Below are 25,547 nucleotides of genomic sequence, written 5' to 3'. Positions count from 1 at the left end.
ACCTCTCTGCTGTTATTTCATAGAGACTGATTAGATTATAGAAAACATACAGGAGAATAAAACAAATGCACAGTGAGAACATCATAAAGAACTCTCTGTGGAATCCAGTCAGAAAAACTGTGATCTTAAACTCTAATAATTGGAGCCCATGTCTCACCATGTCTTCCTACTTCACCCTGTCACACAGACACGCCCCAGAATCTGCTGCTGGAAATGAAGTCCAGGAAAAGTTCAAATTAAATCTGATGAAGAAGTTTCAGTGTTTAAATGGAGTGATAATAAAGCAGGAAAACCGAGTGCTCCTGAATGAGATCTACACAGAGCTCTACATCACAGAGGGAGACAGTGGAGAGGTCAATAAAGAACATGAGGTGAGACAGATCGAGGCAGCGTCCAGGAGGAAAACAGAGGAAACACCAATCAAATGCAACGACATCTTTAAACCCTTATCTGAAGAAAATGAACCCATCAGAACTGGACTGACAGAGATCTTATCTGAAGAAGACAAGCCCATCAGAACTGTCATGACAAAGGGAGTGGCTGGTATCGGAAAAACAGTCTCTGTGCAGAAGTTCATTGTGGACTGGACTGAAGGGAAAGCAAATCAGGACGTCCACCTCATATTTCCACTTCCTTTCAGAGAGCTGAATCTGATGAAGGACCAAAAACTGAGTCTGATGGAGCTCCTTCATGTCTGTTTTAAGGAAACAAAAGAAACAGAAATGTCCAGGTTGGAAAAGGTTCTGTTCATTTTTGATGGATTGGACGAGTGTCGTTTCCCTCTAGATTTCCAGAACACAGTGAGTGTGTGTGATGTAACTGAATCAGCGTCAGTGCGTGTGCTGCTGATAAACCTGATCAAAGGGAATCTACTTCCCTCTGCTCTCATCTGGATCACCTCCCGACCAGCAGCAGCTGATCGAATCCCCTCTGAGTATGTCCACCGAGTTACAGAGGTACAAGGGTTCAATGACCCACAGAAGGAGGAGTACTTCAGGAAGAGGGTCAATGATCAGAGCCTGGCTGAGAACATCATCTCACACCTGAAGTCATTAAGAAGCCTCTACATCATGTGTCACATCCCAGTCTTCTGCTGGATTTCAGCTGCTGTTCTCGAGAGAATGTTGGGTGAAGCAGAGAGTGGAGAGATCCCCAAGACTCTGACTCAAATGTACACACACTTCCTCATCATTCAGACAAACATCATCAGAGGAAAGTACTCAAAGAAGCAGGAGAGTGATGAAGAAATGCTTCTCAAACTGGGAAAACTGGCTTTTCAGGAGCTGGAGAAAGGCAACCTGATCTTCTATGAGGAAGACCTGAGAGAGTGTGGCATTGATGTGACAGAAGCAGCAGTGTACTCAGGTGTGTGTACGCAGATCTTCAGAGAGGAGGTTGGGCTTCACCAGAGTAAAGTGTACTGCTTTGTTCATCTGAGTGTTCAGGAGCATCTCGCAGCTCTGTATGTGCATCTGACCTTCATGAAGGAAAAGAGAAATGTTCTTGATCGGAGTCGGTCCGAGACAATTTCAGATGTACACAGGAGTGCTGTAGATCAGACCTTAAAAAGTCAGACTGGACATCTGGATCTGTTCCTCCGCTTTCTTCTGGGTCTCTCACTGGAATCCAGTCAGAAACTCTTACATGCCTTAGTAACACAGACAGGAAGTAGCTCCCAGAGCAAAGAGGAAACAGTTCGGTACATTAAGGAGAAGATCAGTGAAAATCTTCCTGCAGAAAAATCCATCAATCTGTTCCACTGTCTGAATGAACTGGGTGACGATTCTCTAGTGGAGGAAATCCAACGCTACCTGAAATCTGGAAAACAAAGTGAACTCTCTCGTTCACAGTGGTCTGCTCTGGTGTTTGTGTTACTGACTTCAGCACAGGAGCTGGAGGAGTTTGACCTGAGTAAATATATCAGTACAGAGAAGATACCAGATTGGGTTCTTGTGAAGGTGATGCCTGTGATTGCAGCATCCAGAAAAGCAATGTAAGTAAAGCTGAATATAACTGTTCTACTGTTCCACTGTTAGAAAGAGAGAAACTGAAAGCACTTTGACAAATCTGCACTTTGGGACAAAATCCACAACTCCATTACTCGAGTGAAAGTAAAGATCCTCCTGGTCAAATGTTACTCCAGTACAAGTGAAAGTTGTTCAGTCAAATTTGTACTCGAGTTACAGTGCTGGAGGATTTGATTTTAAAAACACTTCAGTCTTCAAAAATACTTTCTCATGATTTGTTTTTGTTTTCTTTTTAATCTCAAGTTGTTGCTGGATTGTTGCCATGATGCATTTACAGAATCTAATGTCTCGGAAACAACCTACTGAATGCAGTGACTCGCTTGTAGAACCTGTAGAATCAAAAGTGTGTAGAATATGATACAAAGCCTGTCGAAATGCCGAGAGAGAAACAATTGAATTGACAACAGGGCAGTGTTTTAAAAAAAAAAAAACACCCCGACCCTACCAAATATTGTGCGCGTGTGTATTTTATATATACGCACACATGTGTACGTGCACACATACATGCACACACGCATGCACAGAGATCAGGGAGAATTGGGAATCGAGCAGCAGTCTTTTGTTTTCACCTGATACCAAAACTTGTACCGTCATAGCAACCATCGCATAGACGCATACAAAAAGCCCAGAAACTCCTCCTTACCCGGGCAACGACGATACAGGATTTATCTTGTAGTGTCCTGATCCCCAGATCTTTAATCCAGACACATATAAAAAGTTGTTCTCCTCCCTGCTCTTCCAGGTTTTAATCTGTGTGTCATGTAGAACGATGTCTGCAGCACCAGGTAGTTTGAGACATCAGGGAACTCAACGGATGGATAATTTTCCACCTCATAATGAATGAATAACTTTATTTAAACACAATAAGTTGATCAGCAGAGCTGGTGGGGTCGTGCATGTACAGATACAAATAATTACAAATACAAAAGACTAAAATATACACAATCTTTTGAAAAAACGTAATCTTTTGATTATCTTCACATTAAGTTAATTAATAGTATGCATAATTATTGTCTTTGCAGCCCTCTCAATATATTTCTGAGAAAGGGGCAAGTAAGAAAGAGTAGTAGGCAGAGGTTAAGCCAGGGATCCCAGCAGTAATTGAAAAAAAATAGAGGAATGTAAGAAACTATCAGCATGGGTCAAGGGGGCTGCAAGCCCTTTGCGGGGTGCAGGGGCAGCGCCCCCACTGGGGGTGCAGGGGGCGAAGCCCCCTGAAGCTGTTGAGATTTTAACATTTAAAGATGCTATTGAACACATTTTTTACATAGATTTAACATAGAAAAGCAACAGAATTTAACAATAACGTGTATCTATTTGATGCCATATTTTGTAATCTATGACATAAGTGGCAAAAAAAAATTACTTATAAAAATTAGACGAAAATGTAGCTTTGCAGAATATACTTGCCTAAATATTCCACTGATTTTGTTATAACAATAGTATCCATAGTTCATCTCATTTGTTTATTTTTTTGTTTCGAGTTAATGTCAGTACTAGTCTAATATAAGCCACATTCATTTTTCAAAAATCATGAATATGAGCAGAAATCAATGATTCAGTAATATTAGATATATACATATGTACAGCAAATATTGTAGATATTTGATTTACACCTTTCTCTTTTTGAAAGGTTTCACTGCAGAGGAATTTAATGCTCTTTTCTGGGGTGCATTCTGTGATCTTTCCTCCAGTTTTCTCTGCTTTTGTTTCTCTGATCTTTCCTTCTGCTTTTTCTGATGTTCCTGCAGTGCTCTTTTGGAGAGTTTCTTGGCTACTCTGTTCGCATGAGCTTTTGTTTCAAGTTCTGTATTCACCACATTCATTAATCTCTTCTTGGATTCAACTTCCTCTCTGGCTAAGCGCAACTACGCTTTCCACGACATATTGAATTAAGTTCAACGCATTAGAAACAAAAGCACGAATGGAGTTAAAACACGTTTTCTAGCAAATGGGCGCAGCCATATTGTTTTCTCGTTCTATCGCATACAGTCTCGCGGTATTTACATCAATTTAACTTGCGAGTGTTCCCGAATGTCAGCGAGAACAAACGAAGCTGACGAAAACATCGCTAAACAAGCAAACCAAATCAGAATGTATTCTGCTGGTCATTTTACTTAAACATATTTTTAACGGATATACAAGAGGTTTAAAAAAAAAACACCACTTTGGCTAGAAAAATAGCGGAATTCCGCTAAATAGTGGACGTCTGGGATCCATGTTAAGTGTTAGCTGAGTGGAGACTGCGTTAGCTGCCACCGTGATGTATAAAAAAGAGGGGGGTCTGGGAGTCCTCCCCTGGAAAATTTTGAAAATGTAGATGTTAAATGGTGAATTCTGAGTGATCCTGAATGCAAAATTGTATTTTTATGAAGTATAAATTATGAAGTAAAAACTTATGAATTTCAATTCTTTGAAAAACCACTGTGAGTAGCCGGCAATGGAGCATTTGTAGGCGGCAAAATCGCCGGTTGCTGGCAGTAATTGAGAGGACTGTCTTTGTATTTAATTATGGCAACATGATCAAAATTTATTCTACTAATATTAAATTTAGGTGGTAAATTTTTCTTTCATAGGAAAAATCTTCTGACTGGTTTCTAAATCCACTTCTTTTGAATGGACTTCTTGGTTTTAATAACCTGCTTGTTTGCTGAACACAAACATGGCAAGAAGTTCTTGTGCAAATGGATCAGACTCCACTTTTGGATTATTAACCCCTTCTGACTGAGAATGACCTGCATCCATACAGCTTTAAATACAATACCTACAATCTAAAAATTTTGTTTTTATTGCATTTATTTAAATTCCCATCTGTAACAGGGAGTGATGTTGCATCCCATGAATACACTTTACAGGAGATTATTAGATTCTAATAGAATAGATGAGCCAAAATAATTGTGGATCTTTTTTAATGGGCCCCGACTTGGTACAAGTATGAATAGGTGGGCCTTAAAGCAGAAAAGGTTGAGAACCCCTGCTCTACAGGGCCTGGATCTTGATGCATTTAATGCTGAGAGGGTAGGCCACCGATGGTGGACGGTGTGAACGGCACCCGCAATTTGCAGACACTGCACAGGAAGCTGATGTAGATGAGGACAGATTGTTTAATTTCCCCCTGAATGCAATGGCAGTACAGAGTCCTGTTTTATAATGTTTTTAGTTTTATAATTAATCCTTGCAATATTGCGAGTCATTGTGAAGCAAAACAAAGTGTGTTTTATGTCCAAAACTCGATATAAAAAGACGTATACGTACCATACGTACATCTTAGATACATGATATTGATTTATGTTTCACGTTTTCAGGACTTGTCTTGTTCTTCTGTTGCAGAAATACATGTTTTTAAAAATAATTTAATGTACTTTTGTCTAAATAACTCAATTATACCTCTAGAAAACATATCAGAGTTGCCTTGAACCGTGAACTTGAAAACTTGCCGAAATACTGCAGAATTTTAGGAGAAAAGAAAATTCAAAGGGGACAAAAATTTGAGGCCATTTGCTCTGCAGGGAAAAAGGTGACAAAAGTTAACATTGAAGCCTGTTATGATCTAAGAAAAGGTTTTATTCAAATGGTGAAAACAGACTTTCACAGAGAACTCTTTGCAAACACCATTCTTATTTACTTTTATTACATCATAATATAAATTTATTACATAATCATTCTTTTGTTTTAATATCCTGATATCATTTATAAATTTTAATTTTTTTTCCCATTGACCTTCACAGCTTTTGTTCTTTTCCCTGCTGTAGCTCTGTGATTTATTGATTTCAGGTCAGACAGGGAGAGACAACACACAGAGTGTAAGGGGAAGAACATGTCCAGTTTGCAAATCACTGGCACCAGCAACAAATAAAGGAGCACTTGGGAACGAATACACACCATCATCATCGGCGGACACTCGTGGTCGAGTATGTCTGTCCTCCTTCATGGTCCTTATGGGTCTTCAGATGGGCAAAGAGGCCAATCCTGGACACACATACTTTGGGGCAATGTGGGCAGGGGTAGTTATGGGTTTTGGTGGAACCTTATTGGTGGAGGTGATCCCTTTCTTCCGTTTGCGCTTCTGCTCTGCAGCACTGTGGAGATCATTGTTGTATTGTGCAGCCCCCTCTCGAACCGCTCGTCTCCAGGCAGGCCTGTTCTTCACTGTAGTCTCCCAGGTGTTAAGGAGTATATGGCACTTCCTGATGTTGTCTTTAATGTTGTCTTTGTACCTTTTCTTTTGGCCTCCTGGAGCACGTTTCCCTTGGACAAGCTGTGAGTACAGGACTTGTTTGGGTAGCCGATAGTCTTGCATTCGGATGACATGGCCAGTCCATCTGAGCTGGTGTTATGCGATGATTGCTGTGATGGTAGGGATGCCAGCCTCCTCCAGGACGCTGGTATTTGTTCGGTGATCCTCCCAGGTTATCCTGAGGATACTCCAGAGGTATCTTTGATGGAAGGCTTCGAGTGCTCTCAGGTGCCTACTATATGTGGTCCAGGCTTCTGACCCATACAGGAGAGTGGGGAGCAGTACCGCTTTGTAGACTAGGATTTTGGTCTTTGACTGGAGATCACAGTTTTCAAACACCCTTTTCTTTAGTCTTGAGTATGCCGCACAGGTGCAACTAAGGCGGTGGTGTATCTCTTCATCAATGGTGGCTTTAGAGTACAGAATGTTGCCAAGATATGGGAAGTGGTCCACATTTTCCAACCTGGTGTTTTCAATAAAGATGTTTGGGGGAGTGATGCTGTCAGGTGGTGGCTGGTAGAGGATTTGAGTCTTTTTGATGTTTATGGCCAGACCAAGCTGTTTGTATGCTTTAGCAAAAGCGGTCAAGGTGCACTGTAGGTCCTCTTCTGAGAGGGCTACAATAGCATTATCATCTGCATACTGCAGCTCTGTGATGGATACGGTGGTGGTTTGACCTTTGGCCCTGAATCTGTTGATGTTTAGAAGTCTGTCAGTCCTGTACATAATTTTGACTCCCTGTGGCAGCTGGTTCCCTGTAAGATGGAGGATGCTGGCAATGAAGATGGAGAACAGTGATGGTGCAATAACACATTCCTGTTTAACTCCTGTGTCAACCCGGAATGGTTCGGTTTCATCTCCAAAGCCAGTCAATACAGTGGCAGACATGTCATGTAGCAGCCTCAAGACTCGGATGTACTTATCAGGGCAGCCAATTTTTGCCAGGACTAGCCATAGAGCTTGGCAGTTAACAGAATCAAAGGCTTTAGTGAGGTCTATGAAGGCCATGTATAGAGGTTGATTCTGTTCTCGGCACTTTTCTTGCAGCTGACGAGCAATAAAGATCATATCCATGGTGCCTCTGTTTGGACGGAATTCACTCTGTGACTCAGGAAGAGTGCTTTCTGACAGGGGGGCGAGTCTGTTGGCCAACACCCTGGCTAATGCCTTCCCTACGGTGGAAAGGAGGGAAATGCCTCGATAGTTCCCACATTCTGCCTTGTCAACCTTCTTGAAGAGGGAGATGACTAAGGCATCCCTCAACTGTGTGGGTATTTCCTCTTTTTCCCATATTTTGACAAGCAGGGTGTGGATGTGTTCAAGAAGGACAGGCCCGCCTTCTTTCAGAACCTCAGCTGGGATACCATCAGGCCCAGGAGCCTTGTTGTTTTTCATCTTCCTGATGGCATCCTGTACCTCTCCCAAACTGGGTAGTTCTCCCATACTTTCAATAATGGGCAGTTGAGGGAGTTGGTCCAGGGCCTCAAAGTCAGGGGTAGTGTCCCTGTTCAGAAGCTCTTCATAGTGCTCCTTCCACCTATGTGTTATAGCCTCTTTATCCTTCATCAGGGAGAGCCCATCCTTAGAGCGAAGGGGGGTCAGGCAACGATGGCTAGGCCCATATACGGCTCTTGTGGCTTCGAAAAAGCCTCTGGTGTCTCCAGAGTCAGCAAGCTGTTGGATTTCCAGGGCTTTTTGTGTCCACCACTGGTTCTTGAGTGCACTAACCCTTGATTGAACAGCTGCTTTCACTTTAGCATGGGCTTCTCTTTTAACATTGCAGTTGATGTCATTCTGCCAGGTGATGAAAGTTTTCCGCTTGATGTTGATAAGCTGCTGGATTTCGGTATCATTCTCATCATACCAGTCTTGATGTTTCCGCGTCTTCTGACCAAGGATGGTTTTGCAGGAGTTCATGATGGTGGAAGAGAGGGTATCCCAATGTTTTTCAATATCCATGGGGTACTGATCTGGCAAGTCTGCACTCATGGCTGCCTGCAGCTGTTGTTGATAGGCTGTTTCTCCCAGTCGCTCGATGTTGTACCTTCGTCGAGGCTGTCCTTTTTGGTGCCTCCTTTTCCGATCAGACGGATAGACATGGTGGAGCGAATGAGGTGGTGATCAGTCCAGCATTCATCAGCACTGGTCATTGCTTTCGTACTGAGTACATCTCGACGGTCCTGGGAGCGGACAATGACGTAGTCGATGAGATGGCAGCATTTTGAGCGGGGATGCATCCAAGATGTTTTGAACTTGTTACTTGTTCTTTTGACGAAAAAGGGTGTTGGTGATGACCAGGCCATATTTGGAGCACTTGGTTAACAGCATTAAGCCATTGGAGTTAGTGTTTCCAACCCCTTCTCTCCCCAGCGTGCCTCTCCATAGATCGTGGTTTTGCCCGACTCTGGCATTAAAGTCTCCAAGAAGGATTAGTTTGTCTTCCTTGGGAACTTTGGATAGAATTGTGTGCAGGTCAGCATAGAAGGCCTCCTTTACATCCTGCTGCGCATTGAGTGTTGGGGCGTAAGCGCTAATAACAGTGGCCATCTGACTGCTAGAAAGCATCAGGCATAAAGTCATTAAGCGCTCGCTGATGCCTACAGGAAGTTCATGGAGCTGGTTGATGAGGTTGTTCTTAATGGCAAAACCCACACCATGGATTCGCGGCTCATCAACAGGCTTCCCTTTCCAGAAGAAAGTATAGCCCCCTTTTTCCTCCTTCAGCTGCCCTTCATCAGCTAGGCGGGTTTCAGAGAAAGCTGCGATGTCAATTCGGAATCTTTTTAGTTCCCTGGACATGATGGCTGTTTGTCTCTCGGGCCGATCACTGGCTTGGTTGTCTGTGAGGGTTTGCACATTCCAGGTTCCAAAATGAAATTTGTGTTTCTGACCGCATGGTGGTGAGCCCTCTGGATGCGGTAGTCCAGACAGGATAATAAGAGGCAGGCTATGTTTAGGGTACCTTTTCTAACCCTCTCCCCTCTTGGGGTGAGCAGAGCGGATCCTAAAAAGGGCTGCTCAGTCATGGGTGCAGCTACTGAAAAGCTCTTTCTGCCTCATCCAAGAGCTTAGCGATCTTCTTGCGCCCACCGCCTGTGTGCCGGGTTGTGGCTAGTGGCTGCCAGACTACACAATCCTGCCCCCATCACCACTTCCCGATCGCCACAGGGCTTTGTATCCAGGATGTGAAATGGAATGGGTTTCCTTTCGGGAGGACACCTGCGCGTGGCATCTTTGAACGTGGGGAGACTGATGTGCCTGCAGCCACCACACGGTCCTTGGCAGAGAGAGGCCTGGATCCAGTGGCATGGAGTCCAAGAGAACTGGAGGTCACCCTCTGTTGCAGCCTTCATCCGCCTTCTCAGCCGTTGTGGTACGTCTCCCTGTTGCCATCTTCCGCCTGGCCCGCCGTTGAGGTCTTTGCTATTTACCCATAGCTGGGACAGGGGTTGACGGGCAGCAGGGCGTGTCCACACTGTAGTGGGCCTGCATGCCGTGTCTCTGGGGCCCCCTGCTACTCCGAGATCCCGTACAAATTTGCCTGGAACCGCAGGGAACCAGTTACCGTGTGTGGCCACGAGGAGGCGTGTACGAGTCTTGGCAATGGAGAGGTTATGTACCGGCAGAGGAGACTTATGCACTCGGCTCCTCTTTTCGCCCCCCGAAAGAGGTGGCTAGCCGGCGGCGGTATCTGAAAGCAGAGAGCAGCAAGCAGAAGCAACATGCAGCATGCACTAACCGCAGGCACGATTTCTACTCCAACACTACTGCACTGACGCATCACATGCCCTGTGCTACAACACACACACACATGAGCTCATTGGCTAACAGTGTGTGTGAATACACACACACACACACACACACACACACACACACACACACACACACACACACACAGTTAGCCAATGAGCTCATCATGAGTATCTCCATAAAACTCCAGCACTGGGCTGTGATCATTTCAGTCGCTCACTAATTAGAGAACAAATCAAATGTCTGATCTGTTCAGATAAATATGACTCTGCCTCAAACTCTGCCTGCTTCATCTAAACCTGACTTTTGAAACTCTTTCCCTTTCTCCTCTTATAAATATTTTAGATCAGACTCTTATTTCCCGATTTGGTGATCAGATTTGATGTTGCATGTTTATCTCATGTGTCAGTGGTGACGTGTGCAGCAGAAAACTCAAATCCGAACAGCTCGAACTGTGAATTACTGTTACAGCATTTCAGTGTATTGATGACTCGCAGTTTGTAGTTTTGCCGTTTATGAAAATAAAATGGTGCAGTGAAAGATTTGAGGACTTGTTTGATCATTTGTGTGAGTTTATTATGTATTAATTTATTTCCTTCAGGATCAGTTGTGAGACAATTGAAGGGAGAAGCGCTGAAGCTCTGGTCTCAGTGCTCAACTCAGAAACCTCCAGTCTGAGAGAACTGCATCTGACTGTGAAGACACTGGATCTGTCTGGGAATAAACTAGAAGACTCAGGAGTGAAGCGTCTCTGTGCTGTACTGGAGAATCTTCACTGTAAAGTGGAGACACTGAGGTAAGATCATCTCTCTGAGAGTCACAATAACTCACTAAAGCAGCAGTTAATAGTTGTATACAGTGTTGTTTATCAATTAAAATGTTGTGTAAAAGTAAAACATGCAGAACAAATATATTAGTCATGAAGTGATCATTTCTCCTCAGAATCACTTTTAATTTCAAGAAATATTTAAAATGTCTTTACAATTAAATGTGTGATCATTAAAAATCCAATCAAGCAGAGATAAATTCTACAAAACGTGACTCTTCACTTAAACATTTAAATTATTGACTTTTTTCTGAATCAATTGCCGCTGTGTAGTGCACTATAAGTCTAGTAGAGAACCATCTGAGATTCAGTCTCTCTCTCATTAAAGTTCATGGTCTCTCTGCTGTTCTCTGTTCAGCTTCAGCTGCTGATGGTTTAATATCACACACAACAGAGGAGAGAAACTCAATATAACACTCAGTATTATCATTATTAATTACACTGTTAATGAGAATAAACAGGTGATATTAAATCCTCATGACATTCTGAATAATAAAATTAATTTTACACTCCTCATCCTTGAAGTAAGAATTAAACCAAGATGAAAATCTGTTGATGAAGTGTGTGTCATTGTGTCTCTGCAGGTTGTGGGGTTGTGGTGTCTCAGATGAAGGCTGTGCTGCTCTGAGTTCAGCTCTGAGATCAAACCCCTCACACCTGAGAGACCTGGATCTGTCTCATAATAATCTGGGAGACTCAGGAGTGAAGCGTCTCTGTGCTGTACTGGAGAATCCTCACTGTAAACTGGAGATACTGGGGTAAGATCATCTCTCTGAGAGTCACATGACCTGCTCCTCAGTAAGACACATTCTCTAATAGTGAGACTGAAGCAGAGGTTTTAGGTTCATCATCAATGTCCTGTGGAGGAAGACTGTTTCTGTTCACTGCACACTGATGATTTGTCACAGAGTCTTTGGGTCAGATGGACGTATGTGAGAAGCTGCAGCACAAAACGAGACTTGATCCGACTGCAGTGTGTCTGAAATTTATTGCTTTACTTTAGAAATTAATGAAAATGAATTAATACCAGGGGCAGCACGGTGGTGTAGTAGTTAGCACTGTCGCAAGGTCCTGGGTTCGAGCCCAGCGGCCGATGAGGGCCTTTCTGTGTGGAGTTTGTATGTTCTCCCCGTGTCCGCGTGGGTTTCCTCTGGGTACTCCGGTTTCCCCCACAGTCCAAAGACATGCAGGTTAGGTTAACTGGTGACTCTAAATTGACCGTAGGTGTGAATGTGAGTGTGAATGGTTGTCTGTGTCTATGTGTCAGCCCTGTGATGACTTGGCGACTTGTCCTGGGTGTACCCCGCCTCTCGCCCATAGTCAGCTGGGATAGGCTCCAGCTTGCCTGTGACCCTGTGGGACAGGACAAGCGGCTGCAGATAATGGATGGATGGAATTAATACCAGAATAAAAAAAAGTTCCCAACTGACCATCTCAGATTTGCTTCATACTTTTTGAATAAAGTTACTATTCCCAATAAATAGTGTGTAAATTCCAGGCTTGTATCTGCATTAGTTTCTGAGATATCGAGGCTTTTAACAACCAGCGTGGCTCAAATTTTACTGGAAAAACAAGTGCAACAGAAAAACATTACAAAGATCAATTCATAATTATTTTTAACCTTTCTTTCTAATTGCATGAAATTTTCAGGAATAATGTGAAATGTCAAGTTCAACCCAGGATCCCCCCCCTCAATCCAGCCCTGATGTGGATATAAAAATATTTATTTATTTATTTATTTATTTTTGCCTGTTTGAAGATGAGCTCAAAGTGCAGACCTTCCGCTTTATTTTGAGGAAACTTGCATCCAGATTGGGTGACTGGTGTTGAAATTACAGCACTGTTTATATATGGTCCCTCTTTTTTGAGGGATGAAAAAGTAATTCAACAAATGAACAGTGTCATAAATTACACTGACATTTTTTTATGCCTCCAACACTGAGGGGTGAAACCGGTATGTTTTCAGGTTTTCTGTCCATTTTTTTCTGGAATTCTTGTTCGCATGCTGTCTCAAGAACAAGTGGCTGAATGTTTGTAGGATTTATATGGAATAATCATTGTTTACTTCTCTGATTCTACAATAATATAAATCTATAGTGTTCTATAAATGCACTCTGTAGACTCTGGAGAAACAAGTTTATTGCCCCTGTGTAGTGCACTATAAGTCTAGTAGAGAACCATCTGAGATTCAGTCTCTCTCTCTCTCTCTCTCTCTCTGATTAAAGTTCATGGTCTCTCTGCTGTTCTCTGTTCAGCTTCAGCTGTTGATGGTTTAATATCACACACAACAGAGGAGAGAAACTCAATATAACACTCAGTATTATCATTATTAATTACACTGTTAATGAGAATAAACAGGTGATATTAAATCCTCATGACATTCTGAATAATAAAATTAATTTTACACATCATCTTTAAAGTAAGAATTACACCAAGATGAAAATCTGTTGATATGTGTGTCATTGTGTCTCTGCAGGTTGGGTGATTGTGGTGTCTCAGATGAAGGCTGTGCTGCTCTGAGTTCAGCTCTGAGATCAAACCCCTCACACCTGAGAGACCTGGATCTATATGATAATAAACTCGGAGACTCAGGAGTGAAGCGTCTCTGTGCTGTACTGGAGAATCCTCACTGTAAACTGGAGACAATGTGGTAAGATCATCTCTCTGAGAGCCAGATGACCTGCTCCTCAGTAAGACACATTCTCTAATAGTGAGACTAAAGCAGTTTTAGGTTTATTATAATAATGGTAAATGTTAAAATGGTAAGTAATCTTCCAGTCCATCTCTGTCAGTGGTGATTTGCTTTAAGACGACACTGGAAGCCCGGCTTCCCCTCACATTTCATTAAAATGCAGCAATGAAACGTTTCCCAAAGTGTCTATTTTATTCATCAGTCTTGGTGTCGTTCAGTATTTTAGTGAATCAGATTGATGGAGTATCTCACTGCAATATCGCGCTGTTTGTTCATTAAACTCAAACTGTTTGGTGAAATAAAGTGTCTATCTCGTCATTTTGAACCCCGCCCAGACGCACCGCTTCACTGGGAGGGAATGGAGTGTGGGCGAGTTTCTTTCCCTGTGAGAAAACACATCCCACTGTGGATTGCACAATGTGTTTTTTGTTTGTTCCGCCTGGACGCACGGCTTCTCCTTATTATGATTGGTCGATCTCTCAAAGGGGTGGAGCCTTGTAACCAATTGTCAATCAGTAAACTGGGACAGAACATGATTGACATCTCAAACCTAAACACATTGGAGCCTGCAGTGGTGGAATAATTTGGCAATATTTCATATAAATTGTAAATCTAAAGTTCTGTTTGATTATTTACATTAATTTCTGAAATTTGTTTCTGATTGTAACTCGTGAGCTGTAACTTCCTTCTTCTGATCACAGCTTAGCTACTTCCTTGATATGAAATGGTGAAAGAAATGATGAATCCATGGGAACAGACACACACACACCTCGAATTTAGAGACCCACAAAGCAAATCTTGATGTTCATAAACTGAGGCAGTGAAGTGTGTCATTGTGTCTCTGCAGGTTGAGGAACTGTGGTGTTTCAGATGAAGGCTGTGCTGCTCTCGCTTCAGCTCTGAGATCAAACCCCTCACACCTGAGAGAACTGGATCTGTATCAGAATAATCTGGGAGACTCAGGAAAGAAGCTGCTCTCTGCTCTTAAGGATGATAAACATTACAAACTACAGACACTCTGGTAAGTAATGACCTTTTTAGGCAAATGTTGGAAGGACGGGGAGAAAAATAATTTGATTTCTTTATTGTTTTTATTTAATTTCAGTAAATGTCACATGACCAGGCCATGAAATGAAACCAGTTTTAGAAATTTTCACTGTGTTCTATTTAATCCGACTTTGTCCTCCCAGTTGTCTTTAATGCTGTTTGTTGTTCAGTAAAATTGATTTAAAATTCATCTGAAAGCAGAAGATGGAGTCAGAGTCTCCAAAATGTCCCGTCTGAGTGCATGAGAGTGATTGTAAATGAACAGCTCGTCTCCTTGTGACACCCTGCTGTCTCTGACTTCACCCTGCTGCTTTTGTCTGAATAAGATGATCTCGGCTTTTCCCTGTTTCTGATCAGCAGCACACTTTCTTCTCAACTCTCCTCAAAACTCAGTAAAATGATCATCTTTAATGCCACACTGCCACAAATGTGTCATTTAAGGAACCACTTTACTCACTCTGACACTCCTTCCTGCTCTCCACCTCCACACCGTGTCTTCTGTCGTTCCTGTAAAATTCACCTCGGCGGCTTCTTAAAGTCTGCACTTAAATCTACATGTAGAACAAGAGATCAAACCCACCACAGTGTTAGTTACTGTTTAAAAAGCTCCAAAGCCTGTGATTGGATAAGAGCAGTGATGTGATGGGAAACGTCTGCTCGCTTTCCTGTTAGATCTTGTGGAAGTTCTCATTTGTTGGAGCTCAGTGTTAAAACAGAGATATTATATCATGTTGAATTAAATTATAAACAGGAGATAATAATGTTTCTCTTGGAGCAGAGATGATTACATGCTGTTGGTCATGAAGTACCACAGTCCAGTGTGTGGGGATTAATCCAAATGTTTTTCTTTTATTTTCAGGTTTTGATGAACGTGTGTGTGTGTGTGTGTGTGTGTGTGTGTGTGATGAAGACTCTGGTGTTCCTGCGTTTCCATGTTGGGGAACAGACAACACATTCATAAACACGTCAGTCATTTAGTTCTAACAAATGAAAGACTCGGAGACGTGGTCAGTGTGTGTTCATGGTGCACAGTGAATCAGACTGCACACAATTCTACGCTGAATGTGGAACAACTTGTGATCTGCATGAAACTGCCTGGACCTCAGTCCCTTAAAAACCCTGAAAGAGCAGGTGAAAAAGCACAGGGACTCGAGCTGAACCCAGTCAGTGGAAGAGGGAGCTGAAATGGACAGGAACAGTTTCAGGACATTGGTGGGATTCTCACCTGACAGGATCGGCATTTGGGGAGTTAATCTGAGGAAGCCCCGAGGAGACTCACTCCAAGGCACATTTATCACTTTGTCCTTTGGTTGGTATTTAATATACACTCACTGAGCACTTTACTAGGAACACCTGGATGGAACCTCCTTGTTGATGAGAGGGCTCACCGGAGAACAGCCAGACTGGTCTGAGCTGACAGAAAGGCTACAGTAACTCAGATAACCACTCTGTACAATTGTGGTGAGCAGAAAAGCATCTCAAAATGCACAACACACTGAACACTGAGGTGGATGACCACGTCGGGTTCCACTTCTATCAGCCAAGAACAGAAAGCTGAGGCTGCAGTGGGCACAGGATCACCACAACTGGACAGGTGAAGAGTGAAAAAACGTAGCCTGGTCTGATGAACCTCGATTTCTGCTGAGGCTCACAGATGGTGGCATCAGAGTTTGGCACCAACAGCATGAATGTGTTCCTAATAATGTGCTCTGTGACTGTAGATTCGAACTTTTTGTTACAGGGTCAGACCAAAGCTGTTCATTTTTGTTCTCTTTGAAAAAAATTTTTCTCTAGATTGAAGAATTAAATATATAGTGTGATTATTTTCTGTTGTATAAAATTAGTTTCTGTATTTAAACTTAATTTTTTCGCAGAAAAGGCCAACAGTTATTGAAAAATTTATGCGCAACACATGGGTGTTAGTACTCGGACGGAAAAATAGATCTCCATCAAAATCAAATCGTGCAAGTTTCATTTTCAGCGTCTGTGTAATTTCTGATTCATTGTAAGTGTAAATACTTTGTCGCTTTTCTCGTTCCATAGTGGTTTGTGTTTGTCATTATTACTCAGCAATACTCTGGTTTTTAACGCATCTTGATAATTCTGATTGTTTCTGATGTCGACACATGTTTAGTCCTCCTTAACGCTGGATTCAGTCATGTAACTTTTGGATAGATTTTCCTAAAAATATGCCACAGTATTTAGAAATCGGTGCAAAAAAAGAGAATTAAACCGTTGGACCAGGGCATTAAAAATAAATGGAGGGACGAATGGCTAAAAGCAGCTGATAAGTATGTTCAGCCACAAGAAACATAGCGTCAGCAACTTGACATGTCTGGAGTTGTGATTTGCCTTTTATGGAATGAGGAAAAGACCTACAGCCAGAACGGAAAGAAGGTGCTTTTAAAGCATGCAAATGACGACCAAAATGATGAAAAAGCCGTTGGTCAGCAGGCACTCACACAGACGTTGGCTGGTCAGTAAACAGACGTAACTGAGTAATTAACCGATTATTGCTCACACGCCATATTGACTAGCACAGTAGATTGGGTCGACACCCTTCCTACACCCTTGCACTGAAAAGCAGGAGCCTGAATTTTGGAGAAATTTTAAATCTGTTTACTGGTGAAATGTGTTGGATTTTACTGTTTACAGATTTAACAAAATGTTACATAAAACTGGCTTCATAAACTTCCCTTTATTTATAATAGTTCTAATGAAGTTAGAATTTATATAATTTTTTAAATAATAATTTATTTCTGTGCATTCCAAAATCTCAATGCCCTTACAATAATGTGAAATAATAAATAAATGTCTAATGTCCATAATAACTCATTTACATATAAACATTATCTAAGAAAATTATCAAAGAAAATATGAAAAATTGTCTGAATTTTGGGAAATTTAAAATAAATTGAAGATTAATTTTGGATGGCAGCCATATGAATGTAAAGCAAAACCAACATTTTTTAAATCATTCATATTTTTAGTAAAGATTTTCACTTATTCTGAAAACCGTGAGAATGTTGAATTAAGATTTACATTGAAAAGTACATGTTATTAAAATTATATTTTTTTAAAAATCTCCTGAACTTGCACAAAATGTAAGTGATGAAGTGGAACCCAGTTGACATAATTATAAATGTACCTCATGCGTTTAAAGCATGAGTATTTTGATTTATGATAATTATATTTTTATTTTTTTTCCTTCTCAGAAAAAAGTGTAAGGCAGTGAATCCCAGGGCAACCTCCAACCCTGGCTCTGCTTTTTTTTTTTTTTTGTTTATCTGGTGTAATAAAATTACACATGTAGACACTCTATATAATAAAATGTGTTCCATTTTATTGACTCCAGATTTAAGACCTGTTTTAGTGCAGAAATGTCATCAGAAAATCCAGTGGAACATTTTCCTGTGGTGCATGTTAACATCATTCAGACTGATTTTAGGCCTGGCTGTTGAAAATTAGAACAAAGTGTACCTTTCTATATCTGCAAAATAAAACCTATTTCATCGCAGGCATGCCATCAGAGAGCATCGAACATCATCCAGTTTTTAAAAAATTTTCTGGGGGAGGCCGAGACACCCCCTCACACCCCTTCCCCATGCTCCGCCCATCTTGGGCCACAGACCCAAGGCACTGCCACGCCCCTTTCCAGACAGAACATGAGTTCATGGGTCTCATCCACCAAAAAGTTCACCTCCACACACCAGGGATTACTAACCATCAGTTCCATACAAATATCACCCCAACCTCACCCTTTAAAGCTGCAGTCAGTAGGATTGAGAAGACAGTGGACTTGGCTTGAAAATGTCAATGAGTGGAACTTCCAGGTCCCTCCCTCTCCACTGTGATACCAAAGTGATTTTTTTATTCATAGCATTTTTCATCCTTTAATCAGATTATCTACTTTTTTATCATCAAAAACCTAAACAGCTTTCAACTTGTATATCACAAGAACAAGTGTAATTTGATGTTTTCCCCTTTTTAAACCACAATATTATCCTTGTTTTCTCAGTCCTAAAGATCTATTTTTTGTCTTTGCAACCATGAGAACATTTCAATAATGAACCAAACTCATTCCAGCAGGATCTTGTTTAAGCTTCTGTCTGTGTTACATACTGTATTATCTTGAAGAAATCACACATTGTTTTGAAATAAATTTGTGTCATGATGATGGGTTTCTCTTGAAGGTATTTTCTAACAATAGCAGTAAATACCACAACTTATGCTTCAGTGTAACATCGCCATTATAATCAATAAATAAATACAGTGGAAACTCTTTATATTGAGGTCCTTGGGACCAGGGGACTTTGTTATATCAGGTATCTTTTTATATCAGCAGTCAATAAACAATACAAAACAAAGCAAATTAATTTCACTGGGACCGGAGAAGAAAAGTGTGTTATATTCGGTATTTCATTATATGGGAGTTTCCACTGTATATAATCATAATCAGAAATGTTCAGGCAGAATGATAAAGACCATATTTGCAGGATAAAGACAAGAAGGTTCCTTTATATAAAGTCTACAAAGCATCAGAAATAAATAGAAAATTACACATTTCCAATTTCAGACACAAGAGGGCGCTTCACAAAATACCCTATAAGAGAACTAATTAATGTGCAGTTTTTAAACTTGACGATTTTGTGTGATTATTCACGATATTTTTATCTGCATTTGTGCAAAAAACATACAAATTCAAGTAGTTTCCACCAAGTGGTTACAGAATTCAAAAACTAAACTCTTTGTGCTGATTGCATTGCGGTCTAGTAAAGCACTGATGAGAACATTTATCTGTGAGAGCACACACACACACACCAAACCGATCCGACTGCCTGGGCACTTCACAAAGATATTTTCAGCACATTTCAAATAAAACACCACCAACCAGTAGCCTTAGCATCAGAAACAAGAAAAAAATAACTCAATAAAACTCCTCAAACACATGGAGCTCCTGATGTGATGTTATTCACCTTCACAGGAAGCGAGATGGAGCTGGGAAAGTTTTTACACCTTGTTTACTTTGCACAATGAATGTGCCTAGCCGCATACTCCCCCTTGTGGCGTAACGGAGGAACAACCTCTCCCAACGCATTCCATCTCCGTTTAAAGCACAGGAGCGCAGATCGCCCTGTGAGCCACAACTACATGGAAGAACACAACTGTCTCAGCATCATCACTAAACAACAAGGGACTACATCAAATAAATAAACAAATAAATAAATAAATAAATCTGTCAGGGGTGTGAAAGGCTCGAGGGTCGGCTTACTCCTTTATATTCACTTTATTTGTCTGCTCGAACATGCAACCATTAGCAACAACACACAGCATGAACGTGTTTTCTATCTAGCCTGGCTAACGCGACTTCAAAGCTCTGCGAGCATTTGGTCTGGCCAAGATATTAAGCCCAACCGTTTCCCAGAGCCCGTGGTTGACCCGCCTCCCTGAAATGCCTCAGTTTGCTACTGGTCGAAGCCAGAAAAGGCGGTGACGAAGCTTAAACCAATCACATCACTCTTTCCTCTGACGTATGTGACGCGACGGGGCTAACTGGTAGATTAAACTCTTACCGAAACCGGTCGGGAGCAAGGCGAGAACGTCCTTCCTTTCAATAAATACCTCTTTGCTCCGTTTTCAATGAGAACTTCCCGTTGAATGCTTTCAATACAGCATCTACCGCTGTGTTAAAGGCTTGCCGCTGCTCCATGTTCGTGATGTGAATGAAGCGCTTGCGGCATAGATTCTGTAAACAATCTATAGCTTCCGGTCGCAGTTCTACTACGTCACTGCCTTGAACACGCCTCTACCCAGGGCCGTTGGAGATGCTCAAAGTTGATTGGCTCCCAGTTTTTCGGGAGCTTGGAAGAGCTATTGAGGTATTTCACTCACGTGACCAAGTCATGTGATGCCATTTTGGACGGCACGGCTCGAATCAGTTTGAATGCGAGGAAGGCGACAAACGAAAAACATAAAAGAAAAAGGAGCGAGATGCAGAAAACACCTTCACTATCCAGCGACGTAGGGCATTTACAGGGCGAGCAGAGGGAGAGGTATTTGCAAAAATTGAGGTTAGCAGGCTTAGAGAACGACATTTACCTGCTTCCACCAGGATTGTTCACTGACAGCTAAGATTTGTTCACATTTTCATTTACTTTCGGTCCTCAGGATAAACAAAATGTTATTAAATGTCATTGAAATAACTTCTGGGCGGCACAGTGGTGTAGTGGTTAGCGCTGTCGCCTCACAGTAAGAAGGTCCTGGGTTCGAGCCCCGGGGCCGGCGAGGGCCTTTCTGTGCGGAGTTTGCATGTTCTCCCCGTGTCCGCGTGGGTTTCCTCGGGGTGCTCCGGTTTCCCCCACAGTCCAAAGACATGCAGGTTAGGTTAACTGGTGACTCTAAATTGACCGTAGGTGTGAATGTGAGTGTGAATGGTTGTCTGTGTCTATGTGTCAGCCCTGTGATGACCTGGCGACTTGTCCAGGGTGTACCCCGCCTTTCGCCCGTAGTCAGCTGGGATAGGCTCCAGCTTGCCTGCGACCCTGTAGAAGGATAAAGCGGCTAGAGATAATGAGATGAGATGAGATGAAATAACTTCTTAGTCTGTTGAGACATGGCCTGTTATAAGTTTTTCCTTTACTGTATTTACTAGTTTACTGAGCGCGCTCCGGGGCTGGCTGGCTGGCGCTAGCTAGCTAGCGCTCCGGGGCTCATGCGCTGGCTGGCTAGCTAGCTAGCGCTCCGGGGCTCGCGCGCTGGCTAACTGGCTAGCTAGCGCTCCGGGGCTCGCGCGCTGGCTGGCTGGCTAGCGCTCCGGGGCTCGCGCGCTGGCTGGTGGGCTGGCTAGCGCTCCGGGGCTCGCGCGCTGGCTGGCTGGCTAGTGCTCCGGGGCTCGCTGGCTGGCTGGCTGGCTGGCTAGCTAGCGCTCCGGGGCTCGCGCGCTGGCTGGCTGGCGCTCCGGGGCTCGCGCGCTGGCTGGCTGGCGCTCCGGGGCTCGCGCGCTGGCTGGCTAGCACTCCGGGGCTGGCTGGCTAGCTAGCGCTCCGGGGCTGGCTGGCTAGCTAGCGCTCCGGCGCTGGCTGGCTAGCTAGCGCTCCGGCGCTGGCTGGCTAGCTAGCGCTCCGGCGCTGGCTGGCTGGCGCTCCGGGGCTCGCGCGCTGGCTGGCTAGCGCTCCGGGGCTGGCTGGCTAGCTAGCGCACCGGGGCTGGCTGGCTAGCTAGCGCTCCGGGGCTGGCTGGCTAGCTAGCGCTCCGGGGCTCGCTGGCTCAGTAAACTAGTAAATCCAGTAAAGGAAAAACTTGAGACTGAAAGGTTTTAACAGTCATCCAAATGACTGAACGTAAACATTGCTACAGTAACATACCAGCTACTGTTGTTGACATTAGCTAGCTTGCCGTCCAAAATGGCGGACACTGGGGCGTCACGTGACCCTGTGACGTCAGGTGAAATACCTCAATAGAGATCTTGCAGTCACGTGACCGGAAAGTACACAACCCCCATCTTGTCGGTCAAAAACACAGCTGAATACTGCTGCACTCGTGTACAGAATGGATCAATTTCAACCAACGGACTACACGGCTCATTTTTCTAATGAACAGAACTAGATATATGTCTAAAATAAACGATCTACAGATTTGTGACCCTTATGCCTTACCGGACGGAGTTTTCATGACCGGATTTTGAACTGCCAGCGGAATACCCGGACGTGTATGATTACCTCATCAACTTTCCCTCGCTGTTCAGTGGTGAAGCACTGCGTGCTTATAAATCTCTGGACAGTTTTCTTTACAGAAATTCAGGATTTGTCAGTGACTCAGATGTGGCATCTTGTAAACAAGAAAATAATCCTCATTGGATGGGTAAGTCACTTAAGTATTGAGTATAGCACTGACCAGCCGATTATAGAATAGAATAAGGTAATTCCAAATCGTCCATGTTGTTTACATGGATCTGGCGTTGGAGAGGTAGAGGCTTGGCAGTGGAGGTTTGAGTAGCTGTTTTCTGAGCTTAGTCAACAGGCCGGCTCTGCCTGTAGCCTCGCTTTTGCTTCGGCTCCCGGCGCCGCCTCCTTCGCTTTGCTTCCAATAACAATCCACGGAGACCCCGCTTGTCTCGCCATCTCGTCCGGAATGTTATTTTTTTTTTCTCGTCCGGAATGTTGTGCATGCGATGGAAATCACTACAAACCGTCATTTTCTGCTGGAAACCAATGTCCAGTAAGTCCATACGGTTGTAGTGGATATTGAAGTCCGGTACAGACGAACAACACGCAAAAATACACACAAAAAACATAAAAAAACGTGCACAGGTAGGGAGAGCTTGTAGCCGCAGCCGTTGTAGTAGAATTGTATATAGTAGGGTTTTCCAGAAGAAAAGGTAGAAGTAAAAGCAGAAGTAGAACCAGAAGTAGAAGTAGAAGGCGGAATATGGCGTTTGACCGACACGATGGCGTCCGTCACAATCTGGATCAGCTGTGACGTCACATGCAAGTGCTCCATAGACCCCTTCGCATGTTTGTAAACAAACCGACCGTTGCCAGGATGCGCGCGCAGCCAGGACTCAGAAACAATGGCGCTGCCCATAGACCGGCATTATGAGCTCTCAGATTATGCCAAACAATTGTCGTTACAAGATCGAGAATGCTACATAAATAAGTTAACTCTAACAAGTGGACATCGCCTACCGGATCCGTATTTAATTAAAGAGTGGACGGACGATGTTAGTAAGTTCCCTGGTATACAATGGCCAGATATATACTCGTACCTTATTGACAAGACTTCAGTGTACACCCATGAAAAACTTTGTGCCTACAAGTCATACTATTTACAAAAAATGTCAAACTCAAAAAACAAAAAAAACCTATTTACAAAAGTAGCCTGCCATCAACATTCTGGTTACAGCAAGACTACAACTTGATTAACAATGGGACATTCATATTCATTTTGTTTTAATCAAATTATGCCAGTGATGTGATGGCAATGTGGCTTTAGCTACAACAGCAAATACCAACACTAAACAGCAATTTGCAGGAGGTAATGGCATGAAAGGAATGATAGTGTAAAGAGTGCAGCTAAGAGAAATCAGAGCTGCGTAAAAAGCGAGAGGCAGAGAGCAGAAATGAAACTGAACAGGGCGGGAGCTAGGTTAGAGCAGTCAACGTAAGTTGGCATTTAGAGTGAGGGCACACAATTTTACCTTTCCATCCTTGCTTTAAAATTGTGATTTTTGGCATACACAAATAATGATGGCACAAAATCTGGACTGCTTGAGTCAAGCGAGACCTCTCCTACAAACAAAATTGCATGCAAAGCTAAGTTAACATGCTAACAATATTCATTACATTGTGTAACTATGACCCAGCTAATCAGACAAATGTTACCAAAGTATTTTGCTACATCAATAAACGAAGACTAGAAAGAATAAAAAAGAAAGATTTAATAAATAGCCTGATCTTACCTGTGATGAAGTGGGCGCTGCAAACCCGCACATTTTTGATGGTGCTTTCATCCCAGTCTACACGTTTGATGGCTTGTAGCCATAGACGTTGGCGATTTTTTTGAATGGGTGAGATCCTGCTGGAATTCTGTACATTTTAACCCCGTCACTGCTATGATTCTGACACCCGACAACAGTCTGTCTGACCGTCGCGGAGTCTTTTTTGAGTCCAGGCTGCGCACGCAATTTCCTCTTACGTATGAATAACGTTTACTGTGAAGGGGTCTATTGAGGTATTTCACCTGACGTCACAGGGTCACGTGACGCCCCGGTGTCCGCCATTTTGGACGGCAAGCTAGCTAATGTCAACAACAGTAGCTAGTATGTTACTGTAGCAATGTTTACGTTCAGTCATTTGGATGACTGTTAAAACCTTTCAGTCTCAAGTTTTTCCTTTACTGGATTTACTAGTTTACTGAGCCAGCGATCCCCGGAGCGCTAGCTAGCCGGCCAGCCAGCCCCGGAGCGCTAGCTAGCCGGCCAGCGAGCCCCGGAGCGCTAGCTAGCCGGCCAGCGAGCCCCGGAGCGCTAGCTAGCCGGCCAGCGAGCCCCGGAGCGCTAGCTAGCCGGCCAGCGAGCCCCGGAGCGCTAGCTAGCCGGCCAGCCAGCCCCGGAGCGCTAGCTAGCCGGCCAGCGAGCCCCGGAGCGCTAGCTAGCCGGCCAGCGAGCCCCGGAGCGCTAGCTAGCCGGCCAGCGAGCCCCGGAGCGCTAGCTAGCCGGCCAGCCAGCCCCGGAGCGCTAGCTAGCCGGCCAGCCAGCCCCGGAGCGCTAGCTAGCCGGCCAGCGAGCCCCGGAGCGCTAGCTAGCCGGCCAGCGAGCCCCGGAGCGCTAGCTAGCCGGCCAGCGAGCCCCGGAGCGCTAGCTAGCCGGCCAGCGAGCCCCGGAACGCTAGCTAGCTAGCGCCAGCCAGCCCCGGAGCGCGCTCAGTAAACTAGTAAATACAGTAAAGGAAAAACTTATAACGGGCCATGTCTCAACAGACTAAGAAGTTATTTCAATGACATTTAATAACATTTTGTTTATCCTGAGGACCGAAAGTAAATGAAAATGTGAACAAACCTTAGCTGTCAGTGAACAATTCTGGTGGAAGCAGGTAAATGTCATTCTCTAAGCCTGCTAACCTCAATTTTTGCAAATGCCTCTCCCTCTGCTCACCCTGTAAATGCCCTACGTCGCTGGATAGTGAAGGTGTTTTCTGCATCTCGCTCCTTTTTCTTTTATGTTTTTCGTTTGTCGCCTTCCTCGCATTCAAACTGATTCGAGCCATGCCGTCCAAAATGGCAGCATCACATGACTTGGTCACGTGAGTGAAATACCTCAATAGATAGCTTGCCTGGCCAGACTAAGCTCGCAACAGGCCCTCGTGTTGCGTCACGCTTAGGATGGGCGGGCCCAGGCTATTTTCTATCCGTCTCCAAAACATCCAGTCCGCTGCCATAAAGCGTCCCTGTTGTAACACTGCTTGAACATTA

The 25,547-nt window shown here is 43.5% G+C and overlaps 1 protein-coding gene across 1 annotated transcript in view; it reads left to right on the top strand.

The window, feature by feature from the left end:
- The window catches only part of LOC132870285 (NACHT, LRR and PYD domains-containing protein 12-like), a 202,983-nt gene that overhangs the window by 28,184 nt on the left and 149,252 nt on the right, over window positions 1–25,547 (top strand). Inside the window, exons 7-9 of the mRNA XM_060903920.1 lie at window positions 188–1,993; window positions 10,616–10,810; window positions 11,425–11,598. Of these exons, the coding sequence (XP_060759903.1) occupies window positions 188–1,993; window positions 10,616–10,810; window positions 11,425–11,598 (2,175 nt within the window). The remainder of the gene's footprint in view (window positions 1–187; window positions 1,994–10,615; window positions 10,811–11,424; window positions 11,599–25,547) is intronic.

The sequence above is a fragment of the Neoarius graeffei genome, chromosome 22 (genome assembly GCF_027579695.1).
Source record: "Neoarius graeffei isolate fNeoGra1 chromosome 22, fNeoGra1.pri, whole genome shotgun sequence".
Classification (NCBI taxonomy): Eukaryota; Metazoa; Chordata; class Actinopteri; order Siluriformes; family Ariidae; genus Neoarius; species Neoarius graeffei.
This window is presented reverse-complemented; position numbering and strand designations above follow the sequence as displayed.